The 19,529-nt window shown below is 36.8% G+C and overlaps 2 protein-coding genes and 1 pseudogene across 2 annotated transcripts in view; 2 read left to right on the top strand and 1 right to left on the bottom strand.

Moving 5' to 3' along the window:
- LOC107704832 (thyroglobulin-like) overlaps window positions 1–6,102 on the top strand; it is a 34,073-nt gene extending 27,971 nt beyond the window's left edge. Inside the window, 7 exon segments of the mRNA XM_016507856.1 lie at window positions 212–376; window positions 455–622; window positions 780–967; window positions 4,150–4,257; window positions 4,381–4,521; window positions 5,271–5,464; window positions 5,966–6,102. Coding sequence (XP_016363342.1) covers window positions 212–376; window positions 455–622; window positions 780–967; window positions 4,150–4,257; window positions 4,381–4,521; window positions 5,271–5,464; window positions 5,966–6,102 — 1,101 coding nt within the window.
- Window positions 6,103–8,140: 2,038 nt separating this feature from the next.
- Window positions 8,141–11,686, top strand: LOC107704854 (WNT1-inducible-signaling pathway protein 1-like). Its single transcript, XM_016507875.1, has 5 exons — window positions 8,141–8,274; window positions 9,441–9,717; window positions 10,244–10,501; window positions 10,619–10,812; window positions 10,937–11,686. The coding sequence occupies exons 1-5, from the start codon at window positions 8,227–8,229 to the stop codon at window positions 11,234–11,236; spliced, it is 1,077 nt and encodes a 358-aa protein (XP_016363361.1). The 5' UTR covers window positions 8,141–8,226; the 3' UTR covers window positions 11,237–11,686.
- Window positions 11,687–12,227: 541 nt separating this feature from the next.
- Window positions 12,228–17,758, bottom strand: LOC107704903 (protein NDRG1-like; annotated as a pseudogene).
- Window positions 17,759–19,529: the final 1,771 nt, after the last annotated feature.

Genomic DNA, 19,529 nt, shown 5'->3' with positions numbered 1-19,529 from the left:
TGTTTGTCTCATTGACATTTGAGACTGACTGGAAAAGTGCTCCGAACTCTCTCAGTTCTCAAACTGAGTAACAAACGTCTTTAAAGTAAAACAAAAATCCATAATTAATGACGTCTAGATGAAAATAGTTCATCATGGTTGATGACTAAAGATCCAGATACCTTTTTAGTGGTCACATCTAGTGCTAAACAATGCTGTTGTTTGCTTATAGGGTGGATCGGTGTTTTCTCCAGCTGTTGTAATGAGTACATCTAAAGCCCAGGCGCAAACTGCATCTCTGGCTAGGGAACTTGGCTGCTTGGCCTCTAATACTTCACAGCTGCTGACCTGCCTAAGGAGTAAACCGGCTCAGAGCATCAACGCTGCCCAGACCAAGGTACAATGGGTTGCTTTTGTGAAGAAAATGCACAAAATAGTCGTTTAACATCCTCGGGGTGTTTTTATTTGTGTGTAGTTGTTAGCAGTGAGTGGTCCTCTGCAGGCCTGGTCACCGGTGGTTGATGGAACTGTAGTTCAGGAAAAGCCTTCAGTGGCCCTTCGGTCCGGACGCTTCCACAAAGTTGAATTACTTCTGGGGTCATCCATTGAAGACGGCCTCATCAGCAGAGCCAAGAACATTAAGGTCAGGACAAAAATATATCAGATTGAGAAATGAGCGAGAGGACAGCACCTAAAAGATAGTGTGAGAATTAAAGCGCCTAAAAGATAGTGTGAGAATTAAAGCTTGGTGTGGTTAAATTTTTTTGTGTGGTTGATTTTTGTTTCTTTTATTTGAGAAGAATTTCGAGCAGCTTCAGGGAAGGACTGACAGCAAGACAGCATTTTACGCAGCCCTGTCTAACTCTTTGGGTGGAGATGATGCTAATGCTTTCGTGAAGGAGGCCGCGACCTGGTTCTACTCTTTACAGCACTCCCCCACACCCTCAGGATGCAATGTGTTCTCTCGCGCACTGGAAAATGCTACAAGGTAAGAGGTGGAAGGTCATACAGAATAAAAGTGTATTTTGTTTTCATTATAAGAATGTTGCATAGAAAGCATGTACCTCCCAAGCTAAGTTTTTTTTTTTTTTTGGAAAGAAAGAAATTAAAACTTTTATTCAGCAATGATGCATTAAATAGATCAGAAGTGACAAATAAAAAATTAGCTATGTTTCCATCCACCTATTTTTATGTGCTTTTTTGGAATATCGCATTAAAAAATCACTGGATGGAAATGCCAAGATGCACATAAATTTTAAAAATGTGCATAAAAAAAGTTCTGACAGTTGCACAATTGAGTAGGATAAACTTTTCATCTGATAAGAAAAAATGTGCATAAACTACAATGGAAACACATTTACTGAATAAATTCCACCGTGCGCGTCAAAAAATCATGCGACTTTGCACGATGGGACGGGATAACTTGACTAACCAGCGGACCAATCTCGTTGCACAGCATCTGAAATGTTTTTTGGTCGTTCTGAAATGCCTGAGCAAAGTCTGTCATCAAAGTAAGTCTGTATAATTGTCTTACATGACTGCTTTCCCAAACAGCAGGCATCCACCTCTGAAAGCAATGACTGCATTTATTGTGTTTCGTCTGCTCGCTCTGAGGCACAAGTAATTTATCTTATATGAAAATGATTATATTTAGTGGCTTCTTTTTTTCTTAGTGATATTTAGTGCCAGTTTATCAGGAAGTGACGATTTTTTCTTTTTGACTCGTTGAATGGAAACGGTGCTTTAATCGCAAATGTTTTATGCGATGTTTCAGGTTTGCGCATAAGTTAAATTTGCATCTTTGGATGGAAACATTGCTGCAAAATATTTATATTTTTTTACAAAGCCATTCTTTAGATTTGTCTGAAAAAATGTTTTGTGCTTTCCACAAAAAAATAAAATGAAATAACTACTAAAACAAATATATATATATAAAAAAATCAACACTATAATAATGAGAAGAAATGTACATTTAATGACCAAATCAACATATTAGAATATAGTATCTCTGATAACTTAAGTAATGGTTGCTTAACATTAAACTTTGCCATTAAATGAATAAATTACATTTTAAAAATATATTAAAATAGAGAACTGTTATTTGTAATTGTAATATTATTGCACAATATTATTGCTTTACTGTATTTTTAATCAAATTAATCCAGTTTTGGTGAGTGAAAGGCTTCTTTTAAAAACATTAAAAGGTTAATTTTATTGTGCTCCCCAAGTGGCCAAAATTATTTGTTAGATATAATATGTATAGATATAGATGTAAAATGTTTCCTAGTTCATGCCACGTGAATGAATGCAGTGGTAAAAAGACAGTTTTAATCTAATTTAAAAGCCCCTGATCAGTGTTTTATTTGTAAAGCTTAGTTGCAACTCTTTAGTTGAATGCCAAAATGAACAATAGATTTTCTCTCTCCATGTGATCACAGCTGCCCAAGTGAATGATTATGTTTGTTCAGACCCTTGAACTCGTCAAGTGGTCTGGAATGCCGAGGAATCCAGAGCTGAAATCATTTTGAGCCTTAGGGTTAGGACTCTGCGCTTGAACCGCGCTTGTCTTGCATTCACTTAGGGTGTGGAGGCTGCTGTGTTTGTGGCAAAGAGGAAGGAAATGGTATATATAGGCCTCTGACTGAAATACATTCGAGTGTGAGTTTAAAACAGTCCTAGTAAAAACGGTCACTCATTACTATTCTGAAAACAATTTCATGACACTTTAGCAATGAAGGTTTTATACTGGATGGGGTATATATAAAAAAAAAATAACTGTACAAAAATAGTCTGTGGCACTTCTAATGATGTTATAATGGTAATTTGATACTTTGTGATGCGTGACGGATGCATCCTTCTTGAGCTCAGTTTCTGTCATATTATTCTGAATTTTATTCAAGTGTGTCTGGAAAATATGAGTTCAGCGGGCTAGCATTGTACAATCTTTTGAGTCAACAGTTCATTTAACAAAAAGCTCAGTCTTTTCCCTCTGATTTATTGCTGTTTGTGATTACCAGATCGTGTCTTCAAACACTACATTGTTCACTTTTGGAAACATAGCCAAAATATTTTAAATGGAGAAAGAAATGCTGAGTAGAATTCAATTTCTGCTACAGTAAGGTTCAAATAAAACAAAATGATGATTTAATTTCTACAATGACACTGGTTTTAAATATGATAGTGGCTATGGAATTCAATACTATTTTTTAACAGTACTTTTAGCTAATTTTTCAAAGGCAATTTCACATTTTCGTTTGGACTTCTGTGTCCTGAAATTCCTGCTTCTTTCTCTGAATTGTCAGTATAGCTGTGAAAGCAGTTCTGAAGGAGGATAAGCTGCCTGCCCACATAATGACTAGTGTCAGATATAGTACAGACCAAACCTGACCAACACACCCCAGTGACCTGCTGCACACACAGCAGCATAGCAACACAAACAGGGAAGAGACAAAAGAACATTGAACCTGAAAAAACCAAGTTTTGATCCTCTTTTCACCTTCATTTCATTTTCTTTTGTTTCAACACTGTGGCATATACTGTACTCTGTAAAAAAATTATAAATTTTTATTTACAAGAAAATACTATTTCATTCTTTACATTGTTTAATTTCAAACTGTTTAACGCAATGTGTTGCTTGCCATTTCTTTATTACTTGTGAAATTTCTGAGCGAATAGTGTTTTTGCAAAAAATTTCTGCTGTTTAGTGAATGTTTATTGCATTATTTTAGTGTGTTACCCTGATGACATTTTTTTTAATGACCATCTGCACCATCTATATACAAGTTATGGACAGATCACTTACTTTGAACTTTGGTTTATCAAGTTGCTTTCTATTTTACCACCTGTAGTATTGTGGTGGATATCAGTAAAACAGGTAAAAAGTAGATTTTGATTCATAAAAAGTAGATTTTAGTTAAAGTAGCTTGGTTTGTTAACATTATATCTCTTAATGAAATAATGGTTATAAGTTATAATGGTTATAATGCATGAATATGCCATCCTGTTATACCTGAAACTGGCAACCACAGAAATCCACAAAAAGGAAACAAACTGTTAAATGAACCATAATGTGATAAAACTCATGTGCCGATATCAAAATCCTAAAATTCAGGTGTAGCCGCCTGCACCTTGCCATTCATGCATCCAAATAATTGCCATTTATTGCTACAGAGATCTCTTCATCATCTGTCCAGCTGTGGACATGGCTGAATTCTGGGCAGCCGACACACGATCCAGTGTTCACATGTACCACCTTCCTGAGGACGCTGCGTACAACAGGTGCCTTTCATTCTATACACTTAATATCTTACTTGATTATGCAGAAGTTATGGTACCATTTGTAATAAGATCTTTCACATTCAAGAAGAATCTCTGTGTTTGCTAACTATGTTTCTGTCACAGTGTTGTCCTGTCAGCTCCGATGGATGTGCAGTACCTCTTTGGAGTTCCTCTTGCCTCAGAAACACGTGACCTCTTCAGCACCAAAGAGAGAACACTTACCTTGCAGATCATGAACTACATGGCAAACTTCCTAAAGTCTGGGTATTTATCATCAACCGTTTCCGTTGTATTTTTCCATTTTTTTTCTTTGCGTCTGAGTGAAACGTAATTATCAAAAAAATATAGGGCAGGACTTGATTCTGTCCATCAGTTGTTGATTGGATGGAGGCAGATCTGAATGTCAGCCTGGTCAATTGTAAGAAAGAAGCTGAGTTAAAAGGGAGAGTTCATCCAAAAATAAAAAGTCTGTCATCATTTACTCACATCGCAACACAAATTAAGATATTTTTAATGAAACCTGAGAGGTTTGTGTCCCTCCAAGTCCATGTAACCAAAACTTAAAGATCCAAAAACGTTATATAGGCAGCATAAAATTAATCCAACTCTTGTGAAGAGAAATAACCGCTTTATATAACCTTTAATTTAGGCTTTTATTTAATCTAACAATGATGAATCTTTTTGGATCTTTTAAGTTTTGGTTACTTGGACTTTCAATGGAGGTGATAGATACCTCTCAGGTTTCTTCATTTGTGTTTCAAAGAGTTTCAAATTACATAAGTATGAGTAATTGATGACAGAATTTTTTTATTTTTGTGAACTATCCTTTTCAAACAACTAAATGATTGGAGATGTATGACATTTGTCACCAGAGAGATGTCTGCTGCTTCACCAAAAGATTGTGTTATGACATTTTAAATGAAAATTACAAGGCTGGAAAAAATTAAACCTCATTTCAAACCGACCTTATTGATTTTGCACAGCCCTATTCACCTCTTCTCTGCTTTTCACAGCAACCCCAACCTGCCTCTTGCAGCATCTAGGACGTCCTTCAGTAAGTTCTTACCCCCATGGCCTCAGTTCATGCCTCACCCGGGTGGACGGGGCTATAAGGAACTGTCCTTTACTCTCAATAACCGCAAGAACCTCCAGAGTCCTCAGTGTTCCTTCTGGTCTCAATATGTGCCAGCTCTGATCACCTCTACCGGTTAGCACTGCTCTACACATCCACATTAACTCCTGGTTGTTAAATTTAGAGATCGGAAAATAACAGAGGGTTTTTCATCAGTCAAAAATGCTTATAAATCTTTAAAATTCTGTGCACTTGGTAACCAGTGTTGGGGAAAGTTACTTTTAAAAGTAATGCATTACAATATTGCGTTACTCCATAAAAAAAGTAACTAATTACGTTACTTAGTTACATTTTATGGAAAGTAATGCGTTGCGTTACTTTTGCGTTACTTTTTAAATCTTGGCAGGGCTTGCTTGTTTGTTTTTAAAATAAAAAAGTAAGAAAAAAAAAAGTAACTTGTGTTACTTATTTGAAAAAGTAACTCAGATATTCTCTTGTAAATTAAAAAGTAATGCGTTACTTTACTAGTTACTTGAAAAAAGTAATCTGATTACGTAACTCGCGTTACTTGTAATGCGTTACCCCCAACACTGTTGGTAACACTTGTAAACCTGACTTTGACTTTTGACTTCACAGCCAAATTCTCCTGTGAGACATCAGTGGGAGATTCTGGAGGTATTCAAAGTCCAACCCAAGAGCCAAAGTCAATCCCAGACCCCAGCTTCTCTCGGACTCCAAGCAAACCTAAATCTGAGAAAGATGCTTACAATTAGTCTCAAAATGTTCCGATTTTCTTGTAATTGCTTGTTTTAAAAACCAGTTCCATCTTAGCACTCTATTACTGTGGTATTTCTGTTGATGCAAATCATTGTGATTCTAAACATTCATAGTAGAATTTAAGCAATAAACTGCATTGAAAACACTTTTGGGTTATTCTTCACTGTTCAAGTGTTTAAAAGTGATTAAAATATCTTTAGACTATTGAAATATCTTCATTAATAATTAATAAGGTGATTTAATATTAAAATGAAGACATCATACAGTCACATGGAATGGGACTGGCCAAAGTGCCAGGAGGACATATGAATAATCCTTTCTGCAAGTTTCCAGATGCTGCAACATTGGCTTGTGTGCCATTGACTGAGGGCTATTCTGAGATGCTAATTATCACTTTATTCCTGGAGATTATAAGAAGCCTTTCCTCTTTGTCTAGACTCTACTGTTCCAGCTGTCTGGACACTTTTGATTACATTCATCCATATGAACGAAGTCAAGGACAGAGCATTTTCTCAATGTGATATTTTGAGACCATTTTAAATCACTTCCACATGAACTATGAAAACAATTAGCACATTAAGGGCTGAAATATGAAAATTGTTTTAGTCTGTGGTGTAGGAGATTAGTTTAGAATTTACTGTTCTTCTGTTTAGTGCATCAGTGGCAGGCTGCCCAGCTGTCGGTTTCAATTTGTAAACCGTGGAAACCTCAACAACAACCTAGTGCATACTTCAAGGCTTTGGCAAAATATGAACACATCACACAAACCTTGCAAAATGTTGTTTGTGTGCTTCTCTAAAATATAATTATGTACCGATATGTTATTTTGCTTTACTTTAGTTTTCTCTGTTACAAGCCTAAACTTCACCACATTTGGGTTTTAAAATTCAATTATATGTTTAACATTTAAAATTGTATGTAATATGACCAAAAAAAAAAAATGTATTAATAGCATTTATTTACATTAATAAAAATATTTTTCTAATCTAATTAAAAAAAATTCTTGTGAATATATTTCATTTTGTAATAGATTCAAGTACTGTAAAAAATAGGTCATTTTAAATTTGGTAACTATACAGTATATTTTAGGTAGAATTTAAAAGTACTGTTAAATTACAACAATGTCTGGTCACTTACATACTTACACGTACATTCTCAGCTCCTGGCAGTTCTACAGAAGTTCTCTGTCCTTGTCCACTTGCTCTTATCTTGAATTCTTGCTGATTTGTGTCCAAATGTCAAGCAGTTAGAGCAACGTAAGTAATAAATGATTATGAACTATGTATTTTAATAATGTTTGCCTCTCCTCTTTAAATCAATATTCTGCTTAGAAAAATGAATACCTGACTATTTAACATGATTAAAAATCCATCATCCGATTCTTTGACTTGAGTCAAAAACAGATTGAACGCCTCACTAAAGAAAACAAATTACATTGACTGCAAACCTCATTGCATGAACACTCTTTAAATTTAAATTGTTTGGTTTATGTTGTTTTTGTGAAAACAACATGTATTTCTCTGGACTGATTTAGTGTGCACTGATATGCTATTCAAGAAGAGGACCTCAAAAGCACAAATGGGTTTCAGCTCTCTCCTGCACATTTGTGTATATTTTTTTATTTTCGTGCCACTAAATTAAACCAAAAGCAAAACAAAATTTTATTTCAGATTTAAATGAACACTTTCAGATGTATAAAAAAATGCACCAATTGCATTTTTCCTCTGAACAGTAAGTGAAGTTTCTGAATGAATGGCTGGCTTCGATTTCATGCCATACAAATGCAATAATTATGCCACTGCCAAGACATAAGACATGAGAAATCTAAACATTTATCCTCTATGTTAGTGATTTGATCATACAAACTGTTGGAAAATTTCGCTTTCTAAATAATTCAGATGCTTTATTTCTATTCCTCCGCCCTTGAAGACTGAACTGGAGTGAACTGAAAGAAAACTTCCAGCAAACTCCCTCTAAATCTGACAGACTGACGTAACGCAAGACTCCACATCTGCGCGTGTCACTGAACGCTCTGTGGATGCCACGAGGGAACGCTTGTGGATTCTACCTGTAGCAAACAACATTTCTTGTTTCAATGCATTTCTCTCAGGAATATAGTAATGTGGAGACTCCTGTCGTGGATGCTTTTGACAGCCAGTTTGCACCAGGTGGGTCTTATCATACTGTTGATTCAATGCAGTATTTGAGTTCAAAATTCACGGAACTGAAGGTGGTTTTTCACAGATGAGAATAGCAAGAAGCTGCCCTTCAGCTCAGTTGAAGTAGTGACGTTGCTTATCAAAGCGCTATTATTGGAAGAAAGCGCAAAAACTGCAGGCTGTCTTATGGCATGCCATAGTTGCAAATTCATTACAACCCAAAAATGCATAAAGAGAAACCTTCACGATAATGTTTTTAAAACTGAAAGTGACTTTGATTTGTCATGATGACAATAAAGCAAATAAATAACCTGTCTGTTGGTGCATTATGTGCCATTTTTCAGTTAATGCTCTTGCAGCGGAAATGTTGCATCAAGTTTAGGAGGCGACCAGTAGCCTATATTGTAATACATAATGTCTAATAGAACACCATTTATATGTTATGAATTATATTTTTATTATTATCTTTGTATTTTATAATCTTTTACCACATTTGGTTACATTCATCACACTAACAAAAGTGTTGTGACTGTTGATATCTGAATATCAATTGTCAATTTATTAATATTAATAATAGATTATGCCTTACACAAAAGCTTTCTGTAAATTTGTGAATTTCTTCTCCGCCAACGAAAATAAGCTTCAAGCGTTGCTTATCAGAATGAAGCGATTCACAGACTGAAACTCCGGACTGGAGCTACACATATGAGTGGAGCGGATCTGCAGAGCCACTTATCCTCTTCTGCAATCCGGTGTAGTTCACTCCAGGTTTTTTACATTACATCCACTGTAGTAGAAAGAAACCCGGTCTGATGGAGCGAGAAATCGCATGAGACTCTAGCTGTTGTAGGCGATACGATACCACAGGCAGTGCTTGATTTCTAAAAATCTAAATATTGTGTCATAGTAATGTTCCAGTTCGCTCTGTTGGTATGGTATATCTATTCAAATTAGCCATCAGTTTTGGAAAACAGTAGCCTAATTCTGTGTCACAGTGTAAAAGTGATCCTGTGCTGTTGATCATTAGAAACTAATACGAAGCATCCTCTGCAAAGTTCTTGGGAGCCTATTTGAAGGGCCCAATTTCAATGTAATTTCAAAGCAAACTCTCTATTGCCCCAGAGTGGCTAAAGTTGGCATATCTTCTTCATGTTCTTCTCTTTTCTCCCACACAGGCCTGTTCCCACAACTCCACAGACTCTCCTCTTGTGACCACAGATTTGGACCCTTATAATAGAAATCGATACTGCAAATGGCCCTGTAAGTGCCCCAAGAGTGCCCCTGTTTGCCCACATGGGGTCAGCTTGTTGACAGATGGATGTGACTGCTGCAAGGCCTGTGCCAAGCAGGTGGGGGAGACCTGTAATGAGAGAGATACCTGTGACTATCATAAAGGACTTTACTGTGACTACAGTGCTGACAAGCCGAGGTACGAAAAAGGAGTGTGTGCATGTAAGTGACCTTACGTATTCCTTTACAGCAGGGGTCACCAAACTTGTTCCTGGAGGGCCGGTGTCCTGCAGAGTTTAGCTCCAACCCTAATCAAACACACCTGAACTAGCTCATCAAGGTCTTGCTAGGTATACTTGAAACTTCCAGGCAGGTGTGTTGAGGCAAGTTGAAGCTAAACTCTGCAGGACAGTGGCCCTCCAGGACCGAGTCTGGTGACCCCTGCTTTACAGTGACATAGTTAAAATACTATATAAAGAAACATTTATTTTGCAGTTGAATTTCCTAATATAATGCAAATAAAACAACTTGAATATTATTCATATTAATGCATATGCATATAAGCCACTAGAGAAAGTCAATTTTGCATTTTGTATATACTACTTACACTACTACAATAGTGTTTGGTTCCAACAGGCATGCAATATGTAATTTTTTCTTATTCTGTGTCAAATTGATACTCAGACACAAAACTGTCACAGAACCTTTTAGTTGTAAGGACAAATATCCAGACTTTTCTGTGTTTCAGATGTTGTGGGAACAGGTTGTGAGTATAACGGTGTGATTTACCGTAATGGCCAAAGCTTCCAGCCCAATTGTAAGTACCATTGTCCGTGTGTGAATGGGGCGATTGGATGTGTGTCGCTCTGCACCGAGTCCCTGCCGCCCCGGGTCTGGTGTCAGTCGCCCAAGCGAGTCAAGATCCCAGGCCAGTGTTGCGAGAAATGGATCTGCGAAGAGTCCCGTAAACCACGCAAGACCAACCCCAGACATGCTCCTGAGGAGGGTGAGTTATGCATTATTGTTTTGTGTGGTGATACATGTCCATCAGAGGTCTATAGCATCTTCTGGTGAACTTCCATTGTTTTAGCTCCTAATTATCCTTCTTACTTCTTTTTTTCAGTGTCCCTCACCTCTAATGATATTTGGCATAAAAATTGCATTACCCAGACTACCCCATGGAGTCCCTGCTCAAAGACCTGTGGGCGGGGCATATCACAGCGCATCTCTAATGACAATGCTGGCTGTGTGATGGAGAAAGAGTCTCGACTGTGTAACCTCCGACCCTGTGAGGTGGACATCACCAAGCACTTTAGAGTAAGAATTCATTCCTACCCTGGTTTATTTCTATTTCATTTGCCCACCCATCCCATGGATGGATGGATGAATTATCATGTCATTGTCATGGACTGATGCACTGATTGTCATATCTGTTACTCAGCCGGGTAAGAAATGCCTGAACATCTACCGTGAGCCAGAGTTTCAGAACTTCACCATCTCGGGGTGTGTCAGTAAGAAGGCGTATTTGCCCAAGTACTGTGGAGTCTGTACCGATGAGCGCTGCTGCATCCCATACAAGTCTAAGACCATCGAGGTGGAGTTTGTGTGTCCAAATGGATCAGTTTTTTCCTGGAAATACATGTGGATCAACGCCTGCTTCTGCAACCTCTCCTGCAGGAATCCAAACGATATCTTTGCAGATCTCGAGCAATACTATGAGGTCAATGAGATTGTTAACTAACTAATTCACCGAGTGCCAGATACAATCTCTTTTTATGGCATCCTTAGGCTCACATTTGTAGTCTGTGCATCACACTTGACAGTAACAGGGATGCTGGAGAGCACAGAAAGCACTGTTGATGAGAAATTTGGATTGAATTCGGATGATTTATGAATAAACATCAGCACAGTTACTCATAGAGATGGCTTGTGAAGGGAACAATGATAGTTCAGACTGAAGGACTTTATATTTTTATAAGGATGGATGGATGAGGGACAAAATATGAAATGAAGAAAATGTTAAATTTGAGATGTTGACTTCCTGTTCCAAATCTATGAAGTCCAAAAATATGTTTTTATATTTTGCAAATATATGTTTAAAAAATACCGCCTTCAACGAAAAAAGGAATTCTCCTTAAAGGAATACACATCATCAGTTTTTGAAAATATATGTTAGTTAAAATGGTGTTAAAGGACGTGTTTGTATCTTTGTTATGTAACATATTCTGAAATACATATAAGAGAAGTGACACTTGATATTCACACTTTCATTTTGCCAAGTTGTTACTGTTCATATTTAATTCTGGAAATATGCAGAAATGTATCTTTTTTAATAAAAGACATTTGCTTATTTTTATGCTTTTGCTTGTATATATTTATTTCTGTTGAGTATTTATTTCTGTAATGGTATATTTGGGGATTAATTACATAGTTACACTGTATGTATTTATAATTTTTCACAGTGTTAGACATTATAGGCTACAGCAGTAAGGCTGACTGAATATACTTTATTTTATTTTAGGAATACAGTTGTTAAATATAAAGTGATCTTACCAACATTCCTATCTTCCTTGTTCATTAATATAAGATGCGACTGTAAGAAGCACAAGAAATGATTCAGATACTATATCAAATGTTCTGTAGACTATATTGTCACTTGTCAGACTAAGAAATACTCTCAGATGTCAATTTTACACTACTGTTAGGAGTTAAAAGTACAGAAATGATATGCAATACGTAATGTATTTAAACAAATCCCCCAAACATTCATTCCTATCAGAGAACTCTCCAACACAATCACGCACATACTAACTCCGCATTTTAAGATACACACATAGGCTATATATTATAAATTTTCTCACAGCCAAGCCGTAAACATCATAGAACCTTCTTAACATAATTATATAAAACTTGAATTGTAAAATATTACATATTGTTCAATAAAACGGCAATTTAAACCACTGGTTCAGATATTGTAAACTAGTGCAAAGTCTATTAAGTACGTGCAACATTTGTTTGCTGTGAGGGCCATCTCTAATCAAACATCCCTTGTGAAAAATACCAATGACATATTAAACATTATCTAATAACAGGAGCATCAGCTTTCAGGTTCAAATTCTGTAATTTCAGGTCCAGTATCAAACTGCCTGCTGAGTTCCATTCTGATTTGCACGGTGGTGTTATTTTCATGAGGCGTTCAGCAGGACAGCTCGACGGAATGTGTGGGGCCTGAGGAATTGTGCTCTGCGCCAGGGGTGCTCTCCATGGAGACGTCGGTGTGGGAGCGTCCACGCTGCTCTTCCGTGTTTGTACCGCTGCGGGTACGGTTTCGCTCCAGAGATGAGTTACTGGCCGTGCGAGACCGAGCAAGACGGGTCATACTGGCAGAGGGCACTGTGGACAAGAAAGAGTAAGTGATAAGAGAGGGTATGACCATGGTTTTCTCTCATATAAAATGTAAAATGACTATTAATTGTTGTTATTTTATGGATTGTAGGTCAGTATTGTTGTAGTGTTAAAATAATGTGTGCTTACTGTAGCCCATGCCCTGGATAAAATACTTGAAAGCTTCTATAAGCTCGCCAGGCTGTGAGAGAACATGAACATGTAGTGTAAATATACTCATAATGACTACAAGATCAAATATATGATCTAGATAAAAAATGCAGATTTGAATTTCAATCTGTAAATGTGAATTATATATACCTGATCAACCTGAGGCAGGCCGCCACAGTCAGCCATCTAGAAAAAAGTTGAAATATAGTTTAAAAACTAAGGATGTGCAAAATATCTGTCTCATATCAGTTATATTATTTTATTCATATTAGGTATTCATCAAATGAGATAACAGTGAAATGTTGGGATATAAAATTAGCTTCTATTAGTATTTTAAATGTAAAAGTTAATTGTGTGTTTGAGTGAATGCAAAGGACGGTAAGGACACTGACCTTGAGAAATGTGGTTGTTGTTGGGTGCATTCTGGAGTTGCTGTCAACCTGTGAGGTAAAATATTTATATAATAATTCTATTAATGTTTTGTATGCTGATTTAGTTCAAAATTATTTATGGTTTATAGTCAATAATTGGAAAATTGTTGCAACCAATCACTGTTGAGTAACATTAAATTTCTACGGGGGTCTCTTAACATATTTAAGAAAATAACAAAATAGTAATTCTCACCACAGCATCCACAGCTGGAGAGTTATCACCCACTATCAGCAAAGCTGGACACCTGTCATGATGACAAACAATTTAGTCATTGAAGCACAGTTTTAAGGTTTAAGGCACTAGTAGTCAAAATCTCATATGTTTGCTGTCATCAGGTGGAACTTACTGGAGCATTCTTGCATTTACATTTCCTCCTTGTACTGGTCTCTCGATCTCCAGATTCCTTCGGCTGAGAAATGATGGAAAGATGAGGCTTTCTGTAACTCATTGCAGTATATAGAATATATAGGTCCTATAGGTTAATTTAAAGAATCAAACTCAGGAACTGAGCGATTACAGACACAGATTGCATTGGTGATACCTTTTGTAGGACTTGACAAACTGCTGCAGGTTGGACTGGTTAATGTTGTTTGTAATGAGATGACGGAAGGTTGCGATCAGTTCGTGATTGTTCTGTATCTCCTCCTACAACATTAGTAAATGTTAACATTAAAGTGACAAAACAGTCAATAATAACATATTGTTATGGCCTAAGCCTTGATTATCTTCTTTCATGTGACGTCGGCTGGCTATTACAGATGTTTCTGTAGAAATTTCTCAACTGTGGTTGCCCCTTTAACAAAAATGTGTAGTCCTAAAGTTGTGTTCAAGTGGACTGACGAATGTCAAAGTGCATTTGTGTGCTAAGTCTCTCCTTTGCAGTGCTCAGTGTTGTCTGCTCCTGACATAGCTCGCCCGTGCAAGCTTGAGGTGGACGCCAGCGCGTATGGAGTGTGAGCTGTCCTGCTTCAGGATGGTACTGATGGAATATCCCATCCCGTATCCTATTTTTCTGCTAAATTCAATCGTCACCAATTGAATTATTCTACTATTGAAAAGGAGACTTTGGCTCTGTTGCTTGCTTTACAGCATTTTGACGTGTACGTTGGATACAGTTCCATTCCCATCGTTGTCTACACGGACCACAACCTGTTGTTTTTTTTTTTTAAATAAAATGTACAACCATAACCAACGTCTAATGCGTTGGGCTTTAATGGCTCAGCGTTACAATCTTGATATACGCCACAAGAAGGGAACTGATAACGTTGTGGCAGATGCTCTTTTTCGGGGCTAGGTAATTGTTTGTTTTCCACTAAGTTTCACTGGGGTTGCATGTGTCTATATATACAGGTGCATCTCAATAAATTAGAATCATCACAATGAAAAGAACCAAAGACTTACGCTACTTCAGTCTGTGTGCATTGAATTTATTTAATACACGAGTTTCACAATTTGAGTTGAATTACTGAAATAAATGAACTTTTCCATGACATTCTAATTTATTGAGATGCACCTGTATATATCTATATATCTTTTTTTTTCCCCCTTGTTTGCTTTTACTGGTGAGCTTCACCTAGAACCTGTCTCTTTTGTAAAAAGGAGACTAGGTTCTTCTTTTTGGTGGTGGAGTGGTACGGCCTAGGCCTTGATTATCTTCTTTCATGTGACGTCATGTCTCTCCTAATCTTTCTCCTTGAGTCTGATTATTTAGGTCCGCCTTGGTGCACCTGCGTCTCATGGAATGAGTGATTGATTCCCTATATAAAGGACGTTGAAGTGGCACAGGAGAGACACAGGAGATCCACCAGCAAACAAGTTTTATTACCTTTTCTCTTAATCCTTATATTTTTGGTTTGTTTTTCTTTCGTTGACTTTATGCTTTAGAGCTGCCCCGTGTTTTGGGGAAGTATATTGTTTTTGCTAGTTATTCTATGTTCATTTGTGTTCCTCGTCGTCTTGTTTGGATACGTGTTTCCATTTATGTTATTCTTTATGTTAAATAAATATTTTCGTTTGGCATTTGGATTCACGTGTCCTCTTTATGCTGCATTCCCCTTTCTTTTTTCTGCTGAAACTTAGCAGGGGTTTGTAACAATATTGAGAATTAATTTGCAGGTTATATAATTTCAAATGCTAATATGTTAATACTAAATTCATTTTGTTTCATTATTAATCAGTCAAATTAATCATAGACTTCCTCAGTTCTCACCTTTCCAAACAGGTGTGAAATGACTGCATCAGGGAGAGCATGAGTCCAGCTTGTGATCTGTCAAGAATGTAATGCTTTAGTGAGGATTTGTGCAATGGTATAGCTTTGCACATTCAAATGAGTTTAATAATGCAATGTTTTCAAAATTAATCTCATAAGAATGCAAATCTAGCAGAAAGAAATCTGTTTTTGTACCTTTTGTGCTGCCCTTTCCATGAAACCCTCTGCGTGCACGCTCAAATTAATCAGAACAAGACCATCAACGATGTCTGGATGTTTTAGCTTTAAGAGCTTTACCTACAATATTAACAGACAGTGCTTTATTTGTTAGCCTCAAACATGTTGAACAATATGGAGGTAAAATACTATGACATCCAATCAAACAGCACGACAGGTTAACTAGGTTTGGCTGATGGCCTTCCAGGCATTAGCGAAGTCATAATCTGTCTGGATGCTGTTCTGGAAGGATGGATTATGGGCAATGGATGTCCATTACGTTGCTGTAGCAGATGGCAGATCATAAACATGCTCTGCTCCCCTCAAACCCTACATGTGACACGCTGACCTACATTCTGTCAGTCTGGTGCCATAGGGTGCTGATTAAAGCTGTCTGCATTATATTTCCTAGAGCAGATCTGCTCCGATTGAGCAGATTTTAAATGCATTTTCTGTCTTAGAGGCTGGGGAATGTAAACTAAAGCTTTGTTGACAGAATGAGTAAGAGAAGCCATTCATTTTTAATTGTAAGACATAACTCTTAAGATTTTAGTTATTCGTATGCCTTCGGATGCTCTGATAGACCTGGAACCATAATCTGGTGGCATAATGACCCCTCACTTACTCTGTGGAGAGCGTGCTGGCACCCTCCTGCTGTCCTGGGGCATCAACATGGCACACAGCAAAGTGTTGCATGATCTCATGCATGTCTTTGTGATTAAAGAGAGACTCGAAACAGCTCTTATCTGCAGAACAGAGAGCACAGCTGTGCTACTAAGATAGGTATACACAAATTATTCAGTCCATTAAGACAGAATACAAATGAGATGTTATACATATAGGACTTGTTTTAAGAGCATTGGAACTTGCACTGGCATTTGCAGTGACATTGAACTGTTTACGGTAAAGTCTTACAGGCAGAGGGGAATAAGAAGGTATAGAGGAGGTTCTTACGATTCAGTCCGATGTCATGGAAAGTCAGGATGGTAGGCCGGTTGCCCTTCGGAACACCCATCATGGTGCAGTGCACCAGACCAAAGGCAGTCTCCACATCATCCTCCTACAAAAGCAAAGTTATGGTTAGTTTTGTAACATATTGAGAATTTTGTTGTTTTCCTCTCAATGAACTTTTGTTCACATCAAAAAGTATAAAAAAATCGTTTATTTGGAGAATAAACCTTTTTTTTTATTTATGTTTTTTTATTATTATTATTTTTTACAATGCCTTAGTGCATTCTTATGATGGAGAGACATTTGAATACTCATTAATCTTAAGCTGTTTATTTTCAATGGCTGCAATAAGAATGTGTTGGAACATATGGTTCAAAATAGTTTTGACTGATTATTATGATAATATGACTGATTATAGCTTAACATATTTATTGTAACATTTCCCTCAGTTCACCCAAAAAGTATTTTTGATTATGTTGCGCACCACCTTATAGTTAAAAATAGCCTGCTTATTTCTGACAAAAACTCCAAAACACCTTGACCGGACATACAGTATAAAGTTGCTGGACAGTAAACCACACAAATCCCATCAACAGACCACAAACATCAACATCAAACCCCCTTAAAATAAAACTCATGCAAACACAAATCGAATCTTTTGTATCCACTACTAAAACAGCATATAGAACAACAGCAGAAGATAAAATCAACTCACAGTGATGTCAAGCTCAAAGACACTGCACTCAGAGTCCTCCAGTACCATGGTTACTGTTGCTGTTGAAGGCTGATGTATCGGCAGATGTAAACAAAATTGTGTGTATTTGAAAATAGTAGATCCTGGTTTGCTGCTGCCTCAAGCTCCGAGTTGCACAGAATGCACTGAGGTCTGAGTTTTATATCCCCTTGTTTACAGTGTGGCGTAAACATGTAATTCCCAGCATGCCTTGCATAGTGGCCAGAAGGAGCCTAATTCTTAAAGGATGGAGAGATCTACAAATTGGATCAGTAAGTTAAACTGAACACTGGCATCACTGAATATGTCCCACCTCTGTGGTGTTCCCATAGTATGTAAACATTTTATGGAGGGGTCCAAGAACTGATCCCTGAGGAACCCCAGTGACAAGTTGATGTCACTGAAACACGTGGGATCTTGGGAGTTGCATAGCAATTGCCACTTTATATAAATTATGCATTGTTTGATTCACTCATTGTTACAACTGTGCAAAAAACTAGATATTTTACCCAAAAATGAAAATTCTGTCATCGTTTACTCACCCTCAGGTGCAAACCTGTGTAACTTTGTCTTTTATGGAACACAAGATATTTTGAATGTCAAATGGCTTTCAATGTAAAAATAAAGGAATTAGTCTTTAATGATAAAGAAATGTGAATGTTTTATGACTCCAAAAAAGCACAAACGTCAAAAGATCAGAAGACACATCAGTCAAACACTCTGTGTAGTCATGCACTTAAGAACCTTGACCTCACAGTGATTAAAATAAAGAACTCTGTTTACAGTGTCCATCATCAGAGTAAGAGCGTTAAGCTCATTTAGCACAGGGACAATGTGCTGCTACGTGTTCGTGCAGGCGTAAGGCAGTTCAGAGCAGATGGCATGTCTGCGGTCAAGACGTCATTGATGCCCACAAGTGTCCCTGTCGAGTGCGCAACAGTGGCCTGGAAAGCAGTACTGAAATCTTCTTGGAGGATCAACATGACAGGGCAAGCTGTTTGTTCTGTCCTCTTTGTGATACAGAATTGATGGCTACTGTATGATTCAGCATATTATATATATGTATTTATATAAAAGTTTAGGATATTTTTTAAGGAAATTAATACTTTTATTCAGCAAGGATGCATTAAAAGTTGATAAAAAGTGAAGTAAAGACATCATCATTGTTTGAAAAATGTTATATTTCAAATAAATGCTGTTCTTTTGAACATTTCTCTCTATTCATCTATTTCTATTCATTTTTTCCACACTGATAATAATAATAAAAAAATGTTTCTTGAGCACCGAATGATTTCTGAAGGATCATGTGACATAAGGACTGCTGAAGATTCAGCTTTGCCATCACAGGAATATATTACATTTATAAAATACAATATTAAAATAGAAAATATTTGTTTAAAATGTTAATAATATTGCACAGTGTTACAGTTTTACTGTACTTTTGATCAAATAAATGCAGCCTTGGTGAGCATAAGAAAATATGAAAAAGCCTTACAGATCACAAACTTTTAAATGCTAGCCTATGTGTTAAAATTAAGGTATAATTTTAACTGATAGTCTTTTTTGCTAACCCTTGTAATGCATTTATTTCAATAAGGCAGTGCTTTTTGTGGTGTGATTTTAGTGCTATTAGAGACAGGTAATGCATGTCTATTATTGAAGGGTTAAGAGCTGTGTGTGATCCTTATCACTGAAGTGGCATAGTGTCAGGCCATATGCCCATACCTGTCAATATTTGGGTACCAAAATACGGGAAGGGGGAGGGGGTCAAAAGTAACAATTTTTTATATTATATTATTTTATTTTTATATTTAAACAATTATTATCAAACAATTATATTCATTTAGTAACATAAATATATCTTAGTGTATGCTATATCTTTAGAGTTTTATAATTCAGTATCTTCTTGTCGATCCACCAGTTCACATTTACAACTGC

The sequence above is a fragment of the Sinocyclocheilus anshuiensis genome, unplaced genomic scaffold (assembly GCF_001515605.1).
Source record: "Sinocyclocheilus anshuiensis isolate Anshui unplaced genomic scaffold, SAMN03320099.WGS_v1.1 scaffold702, whole genome shotgun sequence".
Taxonomy (NCBI): domain Eukaryota; kingdom Metazoa; phylum Chordata; class Actinopteri; order Cypriniformes; family Cyprinidae; genus Sinocyclocheilus; species Sinocyclocheilus anshuiensis.
The sequence above is the reverse complement of the archived record's forward strand: the minus strand, read 5'-3'. Positions and strand labels throughout refer to the sequence as shown.